The sequence below is a fragment of the Lissotriton vulgaris genome, chromosome 8 (genome assembly GCF_964263255.1).
Source record: "Lissotriton vulgaris chromosome 8, aLisVul1.2, whole genome shotgun sequence".
NCBI classification, from domain to species: domain Eukaryota; kingdom Metazoa; phylum Chordata; class Amphibia; order Caudata; family Salamandridae; genus Lissotriton; species Lissotriton vulgaris.
Window position 1 is genome coordinate 1,288,985,730 of NC_141696.1, and position 14,570 is coordinate 1,289,000,299.

General features: G+C 44.9%; 1 protein-coding gene across 2 annotated transcripts in view; it reads left to right on the plus strand.

Annotated features, from left to right (window-relative positions):
- Positions 1–14,570, plus strand: part of CPAP (centrosome assembly and centriole elongation protein) — a 354,772-nt gene that overhangs the window by 114,792 nt on the left and 225,410 nt on the right. For both annotated transcript variants that reach the window (XM_086935221.1, XM_086935222.1), the window contains one exon: positions 6,667–6,805. In XM_086935221.1, coding sequence (XP_086791347.1) covers positions 6,667–6,805 — 139 coding nt within the window. The remainder of the gene's footprint in view (positions 1–6,666; positions 6,806–14,570) is intronic.

Genomic DNA, 14,570 nt, shown 5'->3' on the forward strand with positions numbered 1-14,570 from the left:
TGGGACAAGGAAAAGAGGGGACCTGCTGTGAGGTGTTACCGCCACATGGGCCTGTGAGCTGGGCCCTGCACCCCTATAAACCCCCCCTCTGCTGTCCCTATGGGCCCCTGACAAGGGAGGACTCTATCTAGGTCCCTGACGCGGTGGGACCTTGAACTACGCCAGCGCTGAGGAAAAGAGGTGCCCAATAGAGGAGGAATGCTGTGGGTTTGAACCCCCCAGGAGGTGAGGAGTGTGCCCCTGGGGCTGGCTGTGGAACTGTTCGCCCCCCCTCCGTGAGGTGTGCCTGCCAGACGCTGTTTGGGGAGATTGGTGCCCCCAGGAAGCTGTGGCCCCCTTTGGAAGTGCTGCTGCTGCATTGCCCTTAAGCGCTGGACTGGGAGGAGCTGCGTGTCCTTAGAAGCCCTGGACTGTCTACCCAGCGCTGTGGGAAGAAAAGCACTTTGTTCTGAGGGCCTGCTGTGCTCCCCCTAGGAAGCGCTATAATTAAGAAGCGCTAATCTGCCCCAGAGCTGCTGTATGGGCGCAAGGAGCAGTGCGCTGTGAATAGCGCCGTGGTTTGAGGAGTAGAGCGCTGTGGAAAACGCTGTTTCCTGAGGAGACTCTGGCAGCCTGTGACTAGCGCCGTTGGAGGAAGCGCGCTTTTGCCGATGTGGAGAATTAATTAAAAGGGAGCCTACCCCTTATTGCCACCGGAAATCACCGCCGCGGCCCGGCGCTGTCGTGGGGATTTCCCCCACTGCTGTGGTGATCGTTGTGACGGCCCCCGGTACCAGGAGAGGGCCGCCGAAGTGAAGGAAGGGCCGCGCTCGGCCCTGAGGCCGCCGACTCCCGCATCACGTGACGGGGGGCCAGGCCGCGTCATCGGCCCGCCCCCGCCGCGCACGGATTGGCCTGCGCGGCCGTGACCTTTGAAGGCCGCGCAGGGATTGGCTGTCGGCCGGGAAGGCCGGAGAAGCTGAATCCAAGCCCCGGGTCCCCGTGAGGTAGGAGGGGGACCCGGGTGAAGCGCTGGTGAGGGGCCCCCGTGGACGAAGGGGGAGCCCCGAGGATTAAGCGACCGGAGCGGGAGTCCACCCCGCCGGTCTGTGTCCCAGAGAGAGTGAGGGCTGGTTGAAGAGGCGGGCCGGGGCACACTGTCGGTGCAAGCGCCGCCGCCAAAGAAGAAGCGACCGGAGCGAGAGCTCACCCCGTCGGTCTGTGCCCACGCGAGGGGCCGGTGAGGTAGGCGGGACCGGGGCACACTGTCGGTGCCAGTCCCGCCTCCCGACCTGAGCGGCTTGATGTCCCAGTAATGTGTGAGCCTTGCAGCCCTTCTGGGAGATCCCGGGTGACGAGATAAGCTGTTAGCGGGGCTCCCACGAGGAAGAGGGAAGCCCCGCTGTGCCCACCCATATCGGAGCGAGTGGGAGGGGGCGTCGAGGTACGAGTCGTGCCTGCCCCTCCCCTCACCTTGCCTGACCGGCCTCCTTGAGAAAGGGGCCAGCAGCGGGAGGAGAGCCCACAGCCCAAAGGACATCCCCGGGAGCTACCGGTGAGTGGGGCCTATGAAGAGGGTGGAGAGGGCAGCGGGGCACAGGGTCGGTGCTCGCCCCCACCCGTGACTTGTACACTTAAGACACCTCGTGATAGGGCACAAGGTTGTAGGTGCTTCCAGTTCGGGCCGTATAGGTGGACCCTGGAGTGGGTAGCCACCTGAAGAGTGAATTGACAGAGATGCCTAATGGTTGCCTGTTACCTGTGGTGCATAGGGTCCCAGTCAGGTCGTGAAGCTCATGTACAGATGCTCCGGCCCCTAGAGGATAGGCTTAACATTCAATCTATATGTTTATGCCCGGAGGAGGGTTTACCCTATGTTGAGGTTTGTAGGCCTATGGTTCTATGCCCCAGGGGATATTGTCTCCTCTAAGGTGACCCAGGAAGAGTTGTTGCCAACGCACTGCCTAAAGTTTATGTTGCTGGTTGGGGGCTGAAAAGCCATGTTCCCAGGTTACCTTTGATGCCTAGGGTGTATACCTCAGATATTATTGAATGCCAGGTGCCTTTCTACCTGTTGTTTTATACCCGTAGGTGGAGGGTGGAGTAAATCTGGGTGTTCCCTTTTACTGCAGGGGTGCCCCCTAAGCTGGCCTGACGAGTTATTTCAGGCCCCTGTTTATGCCCCTTGTTAATGAGCCTGCCGTACTGGTTTCTTGCAGGTGCTCCTGTCTAGTATGTGCTGTAATGCTATGATGTTTTTCCTTACAGGGGTGGGGATTGGCGTTACAACGCATGAGGTGTATTTATGCATAATGTTGGATTTTGCAATTGCAGCCTACCCCCGAGGATGAGAGCCTGGGTTGGCCCCGCCAGATTGGCTCCAGGTCGAGTGTTTAGTTAACCATCCTTTTTCCTTGCAGTATGGACTATGGACTCAACCCTTTTTGTCCCAAGTAAATAATCCCCCTCTGAAGTACTTGGCTCTGGTGCCAGTTGGCGCCTTGTTGTGACTACCACTATTTTGTTCCTTTTTACCTTGCTGGTTGGAGACATCACTAAACTTAATCTTTTTCCAACCAAAGGTGGTGTCGTGACTCTTTTGTGGTGTGATTGGTGTGTCGTCTGTGGGTACTGCGTGAATGCTTCACATGTCCTCGAAGTTTGGCCTGCCCGCTTGATGCCATGCTACCCCCTTGGAGATTTGGGTAACCCCCATTTCTTACACTTACCCATAACAAAACTATGCATTTATTAAGGGGGTGATATAGGGATGATTAAAGCAGACAATCGGACACGTGAGCCATATTTATGCGGCATTCTCCCCTGAGGCGGAAGCCGGGGGTTCTTGCATCTATCCCTCATGCTTCAAAGTGTATTTTGCTGGTAAAACTGTTTTAAAGTTGTAAGTATTTTAACTTGTTTGTGTTTTTATTTACCAAGTGTCCCGACCCTTGTGTGCGAGATTAGCGTCGCACCGAGGCTCCCTGCACCCGATTTCTTTACCGGCGCTGCCGATTGAGGCGCTGACGCCGGGAGTCAGAGGGCTAGCCGCCATCTTAGTGGGAGGAAAGGGTAGCGGTCCAGCTGTAGGACGCCTCCTGCCCTCCTCCATAACGTATAAATAGATGACAACCTCCCGTCCGCGCAGCGGGCGTGCCGGCGGCGTGCCGAGGGCGCGCCAAAGGCAAGCCCGTCTGCGCCCGTCCGCGACTGGACCGGGCCCAGGGCCGTAACCCCTAGTCCAGATGGCTCCGCTCCTAGTACTCCATATTCGAGCACTATGCTGCATAACTTGCGCCCACCTCACGCGTAATTGTTCTAAGTTTGACCCTGACCTCGCCCCATGACCTTCCAAGCATATCTGTTCCCATTGTAAGATCATTATACCGTTGGTAAACAATATAACCAACCCCAGATACAAGAAAAACCCAAAGAGGACCACAATAGCACTTACCAATGTTCGCTCACTTGGAGAACATAGACAAGACATGGCAGACTTGGTAAAGGATTGGAATATAGACGTTTTGTTCATGACCGAGACGTGGATGGACAGTACATCTGACACAGACTTAGTCATTGCGGTCCCAAGTGGCTATAAAGTTTACAGACAGGACAGACAACGCAAAAAAGGGGGCAGGCTATCTATTATTGTTCGCGACACATATATTGTTAGGACTTCCCCAATTCTTTCATCCTCTTGTGAAGCCATGCAATTCGCCATCAAATTATCCCCCTCGGATAATTTTAGAGGAATACTCCTATATAGACCACCGGGAGCACGCTCAGGATTCCTTGCCGATCTAAGTACCATCCTGGAATCCCTAGCACTTGACGAATCTTTAACAGTACTGGGTGACTTTAATTTTCAGTTAGAGAAATTAGACGATAGGGACACATCCTCCCTTCTATCAGCTATGGATACCCTTGGGCTTCTTCAATTGGTCAACTCCCCCACCCATGATGGTGGTCATATTTTGGACGGCATCTTCTCCAATCTAGAGGATTTTTGTATAACTGATATCCTCCCACTCACATGGTCGGACCACCACGCAATTTTAGGCACAATTACCACCCATGAACCCCCAACTGTCAATACATCTACTCCCAGTCGTGAACCTTTCAAGGCCTGGAAAGACATAGACATTTCAAGCCTAAAAACTCTATTTTATAACTCCCAGCCTATACTATCCACCAATCCCAACACTGCCACTAAGCAATTCCAGGATTGGCTGGGTCTTGCTACGAACTCACTGGTACCCCTTAAACATGTGACCAGAAATGGATCGGCCCCCTCTGCTCCATGGTTTACTGAAGACCTCAGGAACCAGAAACAACTCTGTAGGAATAGGGAGAAGGCATTGGCGGAAGTCTTATAACGAAGAAAGTAAAACCCCCTATAAGGAGATGCTTGCCAAATACAAAGCTATGATCACCGAGGCCTAGAGGAACTATTTTAGTGAACGGATAGAGCAAGCTAAGAATTCTACCAAACAACTTTACGACACCACCAAGCAGCTAGCAGGGAACTCCCCTGATTTAAACCTCCCTCCTTCCCAATCCCTCTGCGACGCATTGGCAACTTTTTTCTTCACAAAGGTCAATGACATTTATTCAGCTTTTTCTGCTAACACCAACAACCCCACAGATACCAAAAATTCTACACCCCCTGCGTCCTTACTTACTCAGTTCAACGACATCTCAGAGGCCCAAACAGCCGACATTATCACCACAATCAAAACTGGCTCTGCCTTAGACCCTTGCCCTTTTAAAATTCTTCCCACAGTCATTGATTCCTTGATATCTGTCATTACCCAATTCTGTAATGCTATGTTTAGATCAGGGATCTACCCGAACACACACAATAAAACTCTCCTTAAACCGCTACTAAAAAAAACACATCTCGACAAGGATGATCTGAAAAATTATCGACCAATTGCCAGTCTCCCATTCTTGGCAAAAGTCGCAGAAAAAGCGATGAATTTGCAACTATCTGAATTCATTGAGTAATACCACCTACTTGATAGTACCCAATTTGGGTTCCGTAAGTTCCATGGCACTGAAACTGCCTTGATCAAAGCTGCGGATGACATTAAAGTCATTCGAGATCAAGGAGGAACTGCAGTACTAGTGCTATTAGATTTATCTGCAGCTTTCGACACGGTCGACCATTCGATTTTGGTCGACCGTGTCGAAAAAATGGGCATTCAACTAACAGCCAAAGATCTACTGGCATCTTTTTTGTCAGGAAGAACTCAGGCTGTAACCTTGGGAACGTTCCAATCGACCATTTTGTCTCTGCCATGTGGGGTTCCACAAGGCTCATCCCTGAGTCCGACACTTTTTAACATCTACGTGTCGGACCTAGCCAATATCATTTGTGCATATGGGATGAGCCTAACCTCATATGCAGATGACACGCAGCTAGTCCTGGCCATTAAAAATAATGGCGACAAGGTGGCTGAGAGTTTTAAAGAAGGTATGTTGGCAATTGGAGACTGCATGGCCTCCAATTGTCTAAAACTCAACTCTGAGAAGACTGAGGTTGTCATATTTGGACAGCTCACCCCAAGCTGGTCCCCCGTTTGGTGGCCCACATCTTTCGGAACTCTGCCCACACCTGCCTCTAAGGTAAGAAATCTGGGAGTGGTTTTTGACGATCACCTCAATTTCGTATCCCATGCTAACCAAATAGCGTCCTCAGCCTTTCATAAATTACGCTTGATAAGGAAAATCATCCCCTTCCTTCCCGAAAGTGCCGGTAAAACCCTGGTTAGCTCCCTAGTGTTGTCCACACTGGACTATTGTAATGCTCTTTTTGCTAATGCTCAGGTTAGGGTAATCAACAAAATTCAGACCATAAATAACGCGGCAGCAAGACTCCTGGCCAGAATTCCTAAATACAAGTCCGCGACCAATGCAATCAGAAGCAATCACTGGCTCCCAATCAGAAGCCGGATTAAGTTCAAAACCTTGTGTATTGTATATAAGGCACTGCATAAACAAGGACCTCAGTTTCTTAAAGAACAGCTGATTCCCCACCGTCCCTCCAGATTACTGCGATCCACTACTTCCAACGATTTAGTGGTGCCTCGCACCAAGACTTGCTTCCTGGGGTGACCGCCGGTTCTTGGTCACGGCCCCAAAATTGTGGAATACCTTACCTCAGTCAATTAGGACAAGTCCCTCTCTCTGGTCTTTTCGTAAACAGCTAAAAACTTGGCTGTTTAATCAGTAATACCTCAAAATTTACATAAGCACTTGGAGAATCTGCTGCAGACGTCACGGCGCCGAGACGCCCACGGGCAATTGTTTGCGCTTAATCAAATGTCATAAATAAATAAATAAATCAAAGAAAATTCCATGAGGATTAACCACAGCAAATTCAATATCATGGTTTGCGGCCGTCGGTATAGCACTGAAGGGGAAGCCCATATATTCCTGTGGGAAGTATTGTGGAGGGTTCGTAAATTAAATGATTCTGGTGTAACAGACATTGAAAAACATGTCTCTAAATACAAATTGAGAAGACAGAAAAAGGTCGAAGTCTTTATAATAAATCTTTTTTGTAGAGAATCATTTGTTTTTAAATTTGAAATATTAGTTGGACGTTTCTAGATTATGCTTTAGCCTGCTTGAGAATGTTTATCTCAGTTTTATATGGTCTTTAACTTGCTCTTTGCTTTATAGTGAACAATGATATTTGCGGAAAGGAGAAATGTGACCAGTCATGCATAGAAGATTCTTGTAATGGAAATCCTATAGATAATGCAGAGGATTCTCTAAATTTCGATGGAAATAATTCCAAAGATGGATTTCTGGAGGAAAGGTATGCACATTTGTCTTAAGCATTTTACACACATTTAATAAGTAATAATGCTTTAACCAGTGAACTTGTAAAGTAGTGCCAAAGGTCTTTAGCATTTCATAACGTGTTGTTCAAGAACACACTGGAGAAGTTGAGTACAGCTCTTTTCTTTTGGGTGGCTAGGGGTATTCAGTTAAAGCATGTATCTTAAAAATTATAATTTCTCCACCTTTTTTATGACAAACAATGAAGGTTGCACATGTTATATCTTTGTTTTTTTTAGTTTTTATTGTTAATTGAATGACTATAAAGAACAACTTTAAGATGACAATACCCACCAGAACGTATACCCACTGCTCCCCCCCACGCCTACCCCTGAACATTCACTTACATAACTGTGAATGCTGTCACATCTCAACTGCTTGGGTGGGCCAGTGCCCCAAAGCTGGATATTCTGGTGTATTGTGGACAGGTAAGGTTCCAATAGTTCGTGTTTAGGTATAGCAAGACTGGATTCCATAATTTATTAAATTATTGGGACTTTTTTGATAAATTGCATGCAATTATTTTCATGCCTGCTTGCGCTGCGTCACGGACTGTGAGCACGCAAGCACGCTGCTTCGCAGCACGACTATTCAGCCTACACAGCTCCTCCGGGACTCCTCAGCCGCAACGTTTACAAGTGCTCCAGCTTTTAGCCACTATATTCCTCAGCACTTGTGCACCAAATTTAGTGCCCTACATGCGCTCAGCTAGCAGGATATCTTCAGGATTATTGAGCGACCGGAGGAGCTAGCTCAAGGAGCGGCCAAGAGCATTCTAATTAGGTCAAGTAGATCATTTAAGTCACTAAACCTACAAGTCTAATAAGTTTTTATGATTTTTCGAGAAACCTGTAAGGAGGAAACTAACTTCAGGGAAGAGACACAAATAGGAAACTGTGACAAGGTGAACTTGCTGGTTACTCTCAACTATGTACCAGAATCAATTGTAGGCTGAATAACAAACTATCTGCCTTAATTGGAAGTTAATCACAATGGACAAATGGGTTTTAGATCTAGTCTCCTATGCCCATGCATTGGAATTTATAAAGAGGCCTCCTCATAGGCCTCCGACCCGGTTATCCACTCTCCATCTTACAAAGGAAAATATTTACCATGCCCAACAAGGGTGCGACAGAAAGAGTACCTTGCAATCATTAGGGAAAGTGGTTTTATTCCTGCTTCTTCTTGATCAAGAAAAAACAGGAATCAAGACTTATTTTAGACCTGCGGAGGTTAAACAAATATAGAAAACAGCCATTTTGTATAGTTACACTCCAAGACTTCCTCCAGCTCCTGAACCATGGAGACTACATGATGACCCTAGAACATTAGGATGTTTATTTTATACTCCCAGTCACCCAAAGCATTGACAATTCTTACGATTCAGAGTAGCTGACATTCACCGTCAGTTCAAGTTCCTCCCATTTGACCTTGTCAGCTCCTTGTATTTTCATAAAATGACTAACTTTAGTGGCAGCTCACTAAAGGCATAAAAAGTATCAAATATTCTCATACGTTGGCGATTGGTTAGTCAAAGTCTCCACATGCTAGGAAGCGATCAAAGGGACAATGGCTTGTCTGATTCTATTCAGGAACCTAGGATTAACTCGAAACCTGCAAAAATCTTCGCTTAGTCCTTCAATGACCATAACTTTTTGGGGAGCCATTTTAGAATTTCAGGACAAAAAATATCTCTCAGACCACAGGCGAACCAGGCTGAGGCTATTAGCGGAAAGGTTGATTCAAAGAAGGTCTGTTTCACTTTGCTTAGTCAAGTCCTGTAGTGTAGTTCCTATTTTCCCTATAGGCCCTGCGCATTGGAATAACATAAACAGCAGTGTAGACGTAGAAGTGCGGTCTTCTAGGTCTCTAATGACTATATTAGACTTAATTGGGTTTGTACCAGCTAGCTCAGAGGTCACTGGAAACTTTCTTGACTGAATTGGAAGTGATCAGCTTCCCTGGCTCAGACAAGAAGGGATTCAGTTTTCCAACAACCGCATTAACATGACAACTTTGCTCCTCAGAATAAGAGTCAATCTCTAGAGTCGTGTGAAACAATAGACAGCTATTTCACTCAGTCAGTTGTGCAGGAATTACTTTCACCAGGATGCAGAGAATAGAGAGACGGGCGTTTTCAATAAAAGATATTATTTATTGAGCAGTGTTCCTTCTCATGCAAGAGAAATGAATTGCCACAATTGCAAGACTTGTTATTATAAAAAGTGCGTACAGTAAAAGGAGTATTGCGAAATAATACTGTAAAAGCATTGATATGGTTTCTTAGCCATACGATAGGTAAAATGAATAAAATATATACATTCATATATACATTTGGCTAACGTCCTCAACTGGTGTTTCTAACTACGCCTACCCCGGTGTACCTGACCTAAGCATAATACTTGGGAGGGAGCAAGTGAGTAGCAGTTTAAGTTAAGGTTGGTTTTGCCAAGGGTTTGCTTCAAGAATTCCCTCTAAGGGTCTAGTCAGCACCGTACCTCTGGAATAGAATGTTGGAGGTCTGGTATCCCCTCTCAGGACTTGATATTCCAGTTACCCGCAAGGGTAGGCTGGAAACGCTGGAGCTGGATTTTCTCGGCAGGAGAAAAGACAGCGTCTTTCTCAGCGCGTCAAGGAGGAGGGGCAGCGTCCGTGGGCTTCTCGCATCTGCTGGGCTCTGCAAGGGACAGCTGTTCTGCTCCTGTATTCACCACCACCATCGTGTGTGCTTAAGGCAACGTTGGTATTATTTATACCTGAAAGGTGCCGAGTTTGACGTACGTTTTTGGACATAAGACGTCAATAAAGATGTCACTAAGAACTGGTCGTTCTTACAGTGCTTGCAAGAGTTCTATTACTAATCAAAACAAAGCAAGCGGGGCTTTCCCAGGTTGCTGGGGCTTTAATCTGTTGAAAGAACTCGGTGTGTTATCTAGGAATCTATGGAAGTGGTTTCTGCTGTGTCATGTACTGTAATGAGCTGCAGAGACGAGTTATTGAAATATGGCTCTGATCGTTTATGCCATCATAGGGATATGTATTGATTATAGCCGTATAGGGGCATAAGGTCACAATATTGATCGGGGTCCTAGATAGAACACAACAACCCACTCCACGAATTTATGTCCATCAAATTACTAAAAACTAAAGCAATAAGATGCGCGTGTATTCCTTCCCACCCAAAATACATATAGCATTTGAAAGGGCGTATATGAAATACATGAAAATATAGGTACTGTACGTTTTTAAGCAGAGTAATCATTCAAAAATTATTGCATATGTAATCAGTTGAACGATTTTGCGAAAAAATTACACATGAAATGTCTCTTAATACAGAAAAGAAGGGCGAGACTATTTCATCACGTATAAATACAATTGCTGTAAAATGTGCTAGAGGCCGAGGTAAAGTTTCTTTTTTCTCTAGATCTACTAAAAATAGAAGTTCTGTTCTTTATGAATAGTTCTACTTTAAGCAAAAGTATTAGTGCCAGAAAAAGGTAAATATTTTGAAAAATGTTCAATTCAAAAAAAGAAATTCTCATGGTGAACGGGGGAATAGAGTTCCAAACGCTTTTCAGTAGTTTTTGTTGATCAAAACTGAAGGCCAAATTCAGAGTTCATGGGAACGCTGTGCGCCGGAATGTTTTTTCCAAAAAATCATTGTTGCTGTTCAGGGGAGAACATCATATCAGACAAGCTCTTAAAGAATAGGTCTACATATTCAGGTGACAGTTCGACCAGGTTCGATAGTGCAGTAACCTGGCAGTTGTGAGAATGATTGCTATCATCGATGTTTGGATCAGCAATGCTCACAGAAGGCCATATCTGGGTGATGTTGCTTTCATTTACCGCTTCACTGCCGCCACCTAGTCGTAGCGCAGGAGTCTCAATGAATGCCGTCATCAGGATTGGTAGCCGCTGGGGACAACACGATGCATGAGCCGTTACAGGACTTAGCAAAGTATCGATATCCATTGGTACTGCTGATGGTAGTGCAAGACAGGTGTCTAACACGCATTCTTCTCCGCATAGCATACATCGAAGCACTGGTAAGATGCAGGTCTGCCATATAGGTCTGAATGAAAGAAACCAGGTCATGTTCAGATCTCTCAGCCGGGCCAATCCAAGGATTCTAGTTATGCGGTCCCGGTAGCGTACTGCTAGGATTGTTTCTTCCATCCTTGCCGGAGTCATGTCTGTGTTTTGGCTTGTCATCGGAGCAGGAGGGTCAAAAATAAAATGCCTGCTACAAGTCCCAAAATTAGGGGTATGCCGCCAAAGACTGAATGGACAAAATTGGGAATAATGCCCAGAATTTTTTTGAATGGTACTAACAGTCCCGAAAAAATTGTCTTAAATACGTTTGAGATACCAATGGCATCCGACATATTTAGGATTTGGCTTAGCATTTCTGTGAAATGCACGGGCAATTTGTTGATAAAAGTTCATGTATCTCCTATGCTGTCCTTGCAACTTGGAGATCATGCGTCTCTTTTGATGACGTGATGGGCACTGTTGTCTGTAAAAGCACAGACTTCATTCTGCTTAAAGTATCAATTCGTATAGAAGAGACATTCAAAGGCGGCCAAATCGGCGTCTTGGAATCTCCAGGGCAGTTTGGAAACAATGCTTGCATACAGCAAGTGACCATGGAAGTCACGCTTATGAGATATGCTTTCCCTGGCACCAAGCCACAACAGCTGTGATCCGTTATTAGAATGTAACTCCCGTTAGAAAGTTGCCTAAAGAAGGGCTCTATCTGCGTTGCAGGTGTGACGTGCTGGTGGCATGAAAGGTTGTGTGAAGTCCCTTCACAGTCCCCATGTAAATTAATACCCTGGCACCAAAGTGTACCGCTTAGTGAATGTTTGCAATTTTCACCACTAAGAAATACATTTTTCTTGTTGTCACTGTAGCATGTGTGTGTATATGGTAATTTCCATGATGACTTAATGTACTCTTTACCCAATCGTTTATACTGGCCAGTCGGTATATACTCAAGGCAATTTTTAAATCGGAAAGTTGTTATCGGAATTGTGATAATCCCGTGTATTATCCATTCAATGACAGGTCTTTCTGACATTGTCAATGGTAATCTCTCAAGTTTTTCGATGCTCAGGATTGTATAGTCTGCTCCTTTCTGTGCCAAACTGATTTGTTTATCAGTAAGGTTAAAGATGGAAAACAATGACGTTGTGTTGATTAAACGCCATGGCACATAGCCTGAACGAAGATTTTGCAGCGTCCAGCCCAACTGTACAATAGAACGTAATTGCGACTGGCCATGTTGTAACATTAGCAAGTCTTTATCTATTATATCGATGGCAGATGATACAATACTGTCCAGTGAATATATTCTGGAGGACAGAGTCATTAACCCATTGTCCACAACAGAAAGTGATTTTTCCAAATTAATACGATCAATTTCTCGTATTTTTTCTGCTGTTTCAATTTGTGTTACTTTACATGCCTCATTGTATGCCGCATATACACTTGCCGCTATGAAACGTTTTTGACGCTGTTTGCGTGGTCCCATAATGAAATCGCGCAAATCAGCACCATCTTTAAGTAAAGATAAGTGTTGCTTAATTTCTGCCAGTGTGGATGATTCTAGCCATTCAAGGCACAGTTTCCCTACACTGTATGTTGTTACTATCCCTGGATGTTGTCTCTGGGAGTATCTAGGGTCTGGTCTGGTCATTTTTAACCCCTGTGTTTTGTTCAGGAATATATCTTGACAGTTATTCGTGTCAGTAGGCCAGATTAACCACTTTTTCCAATCAGGATGTGTTCTGTTTAGATGTAAAATTGTTGATACGTCTATTTCAATATCTGTGGTTGCATTATCAGGTATTGGCTTTGGAATAGACGGTTTGTTAAGGTCTTTAATCTTAGCTAGGCCAAGACAGGTTGTTTGGTGAATTGTGTCATTTAAGAACATTATTTGTTCTGGGATCATGCAGGCTCGAAATAATGCTCCTAGGCCTTGTACCTGCCATTCTTTTGTACCCCAGATGGTTTTAGTTTCAATATTATTTTTCCAGAAATCAAAACCAAATGTCATCATTTTTTCATAAAATGCTTCTGAATATATCAATTTAGTATTTGTCAGCATTGTTTTCGTCCCTGTTTTATCCAACAGTTTATAATAAAATGTTTCTGCATCACTTGTGTTAAACCCTGAGAAGTATTGGAATTTCTCAAAAAACGTTTTTGAACTACTTTTAGGTGGAGTAGCACAATGTTCCCATTGGTTATATTTAAAAACATTTCTAGGTTGAGCAGATTTATGTAAGTAATGGTCTGCGTAATGTGAAAAACAGTACATCTGTTCATAATTAGATGAACCTTGTAAATAATCATGTTCTGTAAATTTTGCTGACAACACTAAATCCGACATCATATTATTTATACTTTCAAAATCCCAATCATCAGAGAATGTACTTGGTTTTACAAAGTCACTTAATGAAACCTTGAACTGGTGAGGATATTTCAAGATCTCGACCGGGCCATATACTTCATAGTCAGTCTTGTCCCACACTACCCCGCCGGGTATTGGAATGGCTGTGACATTTACTGATGATAGTCCTCTTTTCTTCACGTGGGATGATTTGTGAGGTTTTAGAACTAAGTTGATGTTCTGACTTGCTGTGTCCAATGAACTGTAATACATTTTCCTAAAATTAAAGCCAAAATTAGGCATAGTAGGAGTATAAGTACCCCTGATACAATCCAATGCTCAAACAGTGGTGCATTCAAAAAATTTTCCTTGAGTTGATGAAAGAGTTCTGTTGCTTTTTCTTTAAAAGTCTTTGTTTCTGGCGTCACTTCAGCGTCGCTTTGATTTTCAGAAAAGTTATCGAAATTGATGAAGTAACCAGAGGCAGTTCTGTCAATTGTTGGAATTGTTTTCTCAATTTGTCTTTCATTAGCACATTCTGATGCCACATCATTGTAGACTGGAGTTTCATGACGAACTGTTTCAATCTGTGTTTCAAGAGGCACGAGTTCCATGGCATTATTACATAGTCCTTCTCTGTGCACTGCAGGTTTATCAAATGTGATTAGTCTTTCAGTTTGAACCTCTTGGATTGTTGCAAATTTGGGTATTCTGTTATTTCTTGGGAGTCCACTTGGCCTACTGTTGATTATAGGCCACATGATTGTGGTTTTACCAGGTCGATTGATACAACTCGGTTCTCCTTTTTACCAGCAAGGGGCGGTAGTACTACTGATCTTGTTCCGTTGATTGCTAAGACAGGTACTGCTTTTCTGTAAGAAGGCCCAAATTCCTTCTTCACCACTATTTTCTCTCTGACCAGATCCCCAATCTTTGGAATCCAGACAGGTCTTGCTGGGACAGGTGGTGTGTCTTCAGTGGTAGTTGGCTGTTGCTTTATTTTTATGTTGCTTAAGGATTTTCTTGTTTCATTCAAGTCCTGTAAAATAGCCAAACGATCTTTGATGTCAAAGTCTTTATTTTTATCTTTTACCACTGAAGCCTGACTATCAAGATCCTGAACATGCATTCTAATTCCGAACAACAGTTCATACGGGCTGAAACCCTTTCGAGAATTTCTTGGCAAATTATTAAGACTACGTTGGACACTTATTAAATGTTTGACCCACCCATCACCCGAACCTAATACCCTCGCTGTTATAGATTGCTTTATGTCTCGGTTTTTTCTTTCCACTACACTGTTTCCCTCAGGGTGAAATGGACAAGAGAATCGCAACCCAAT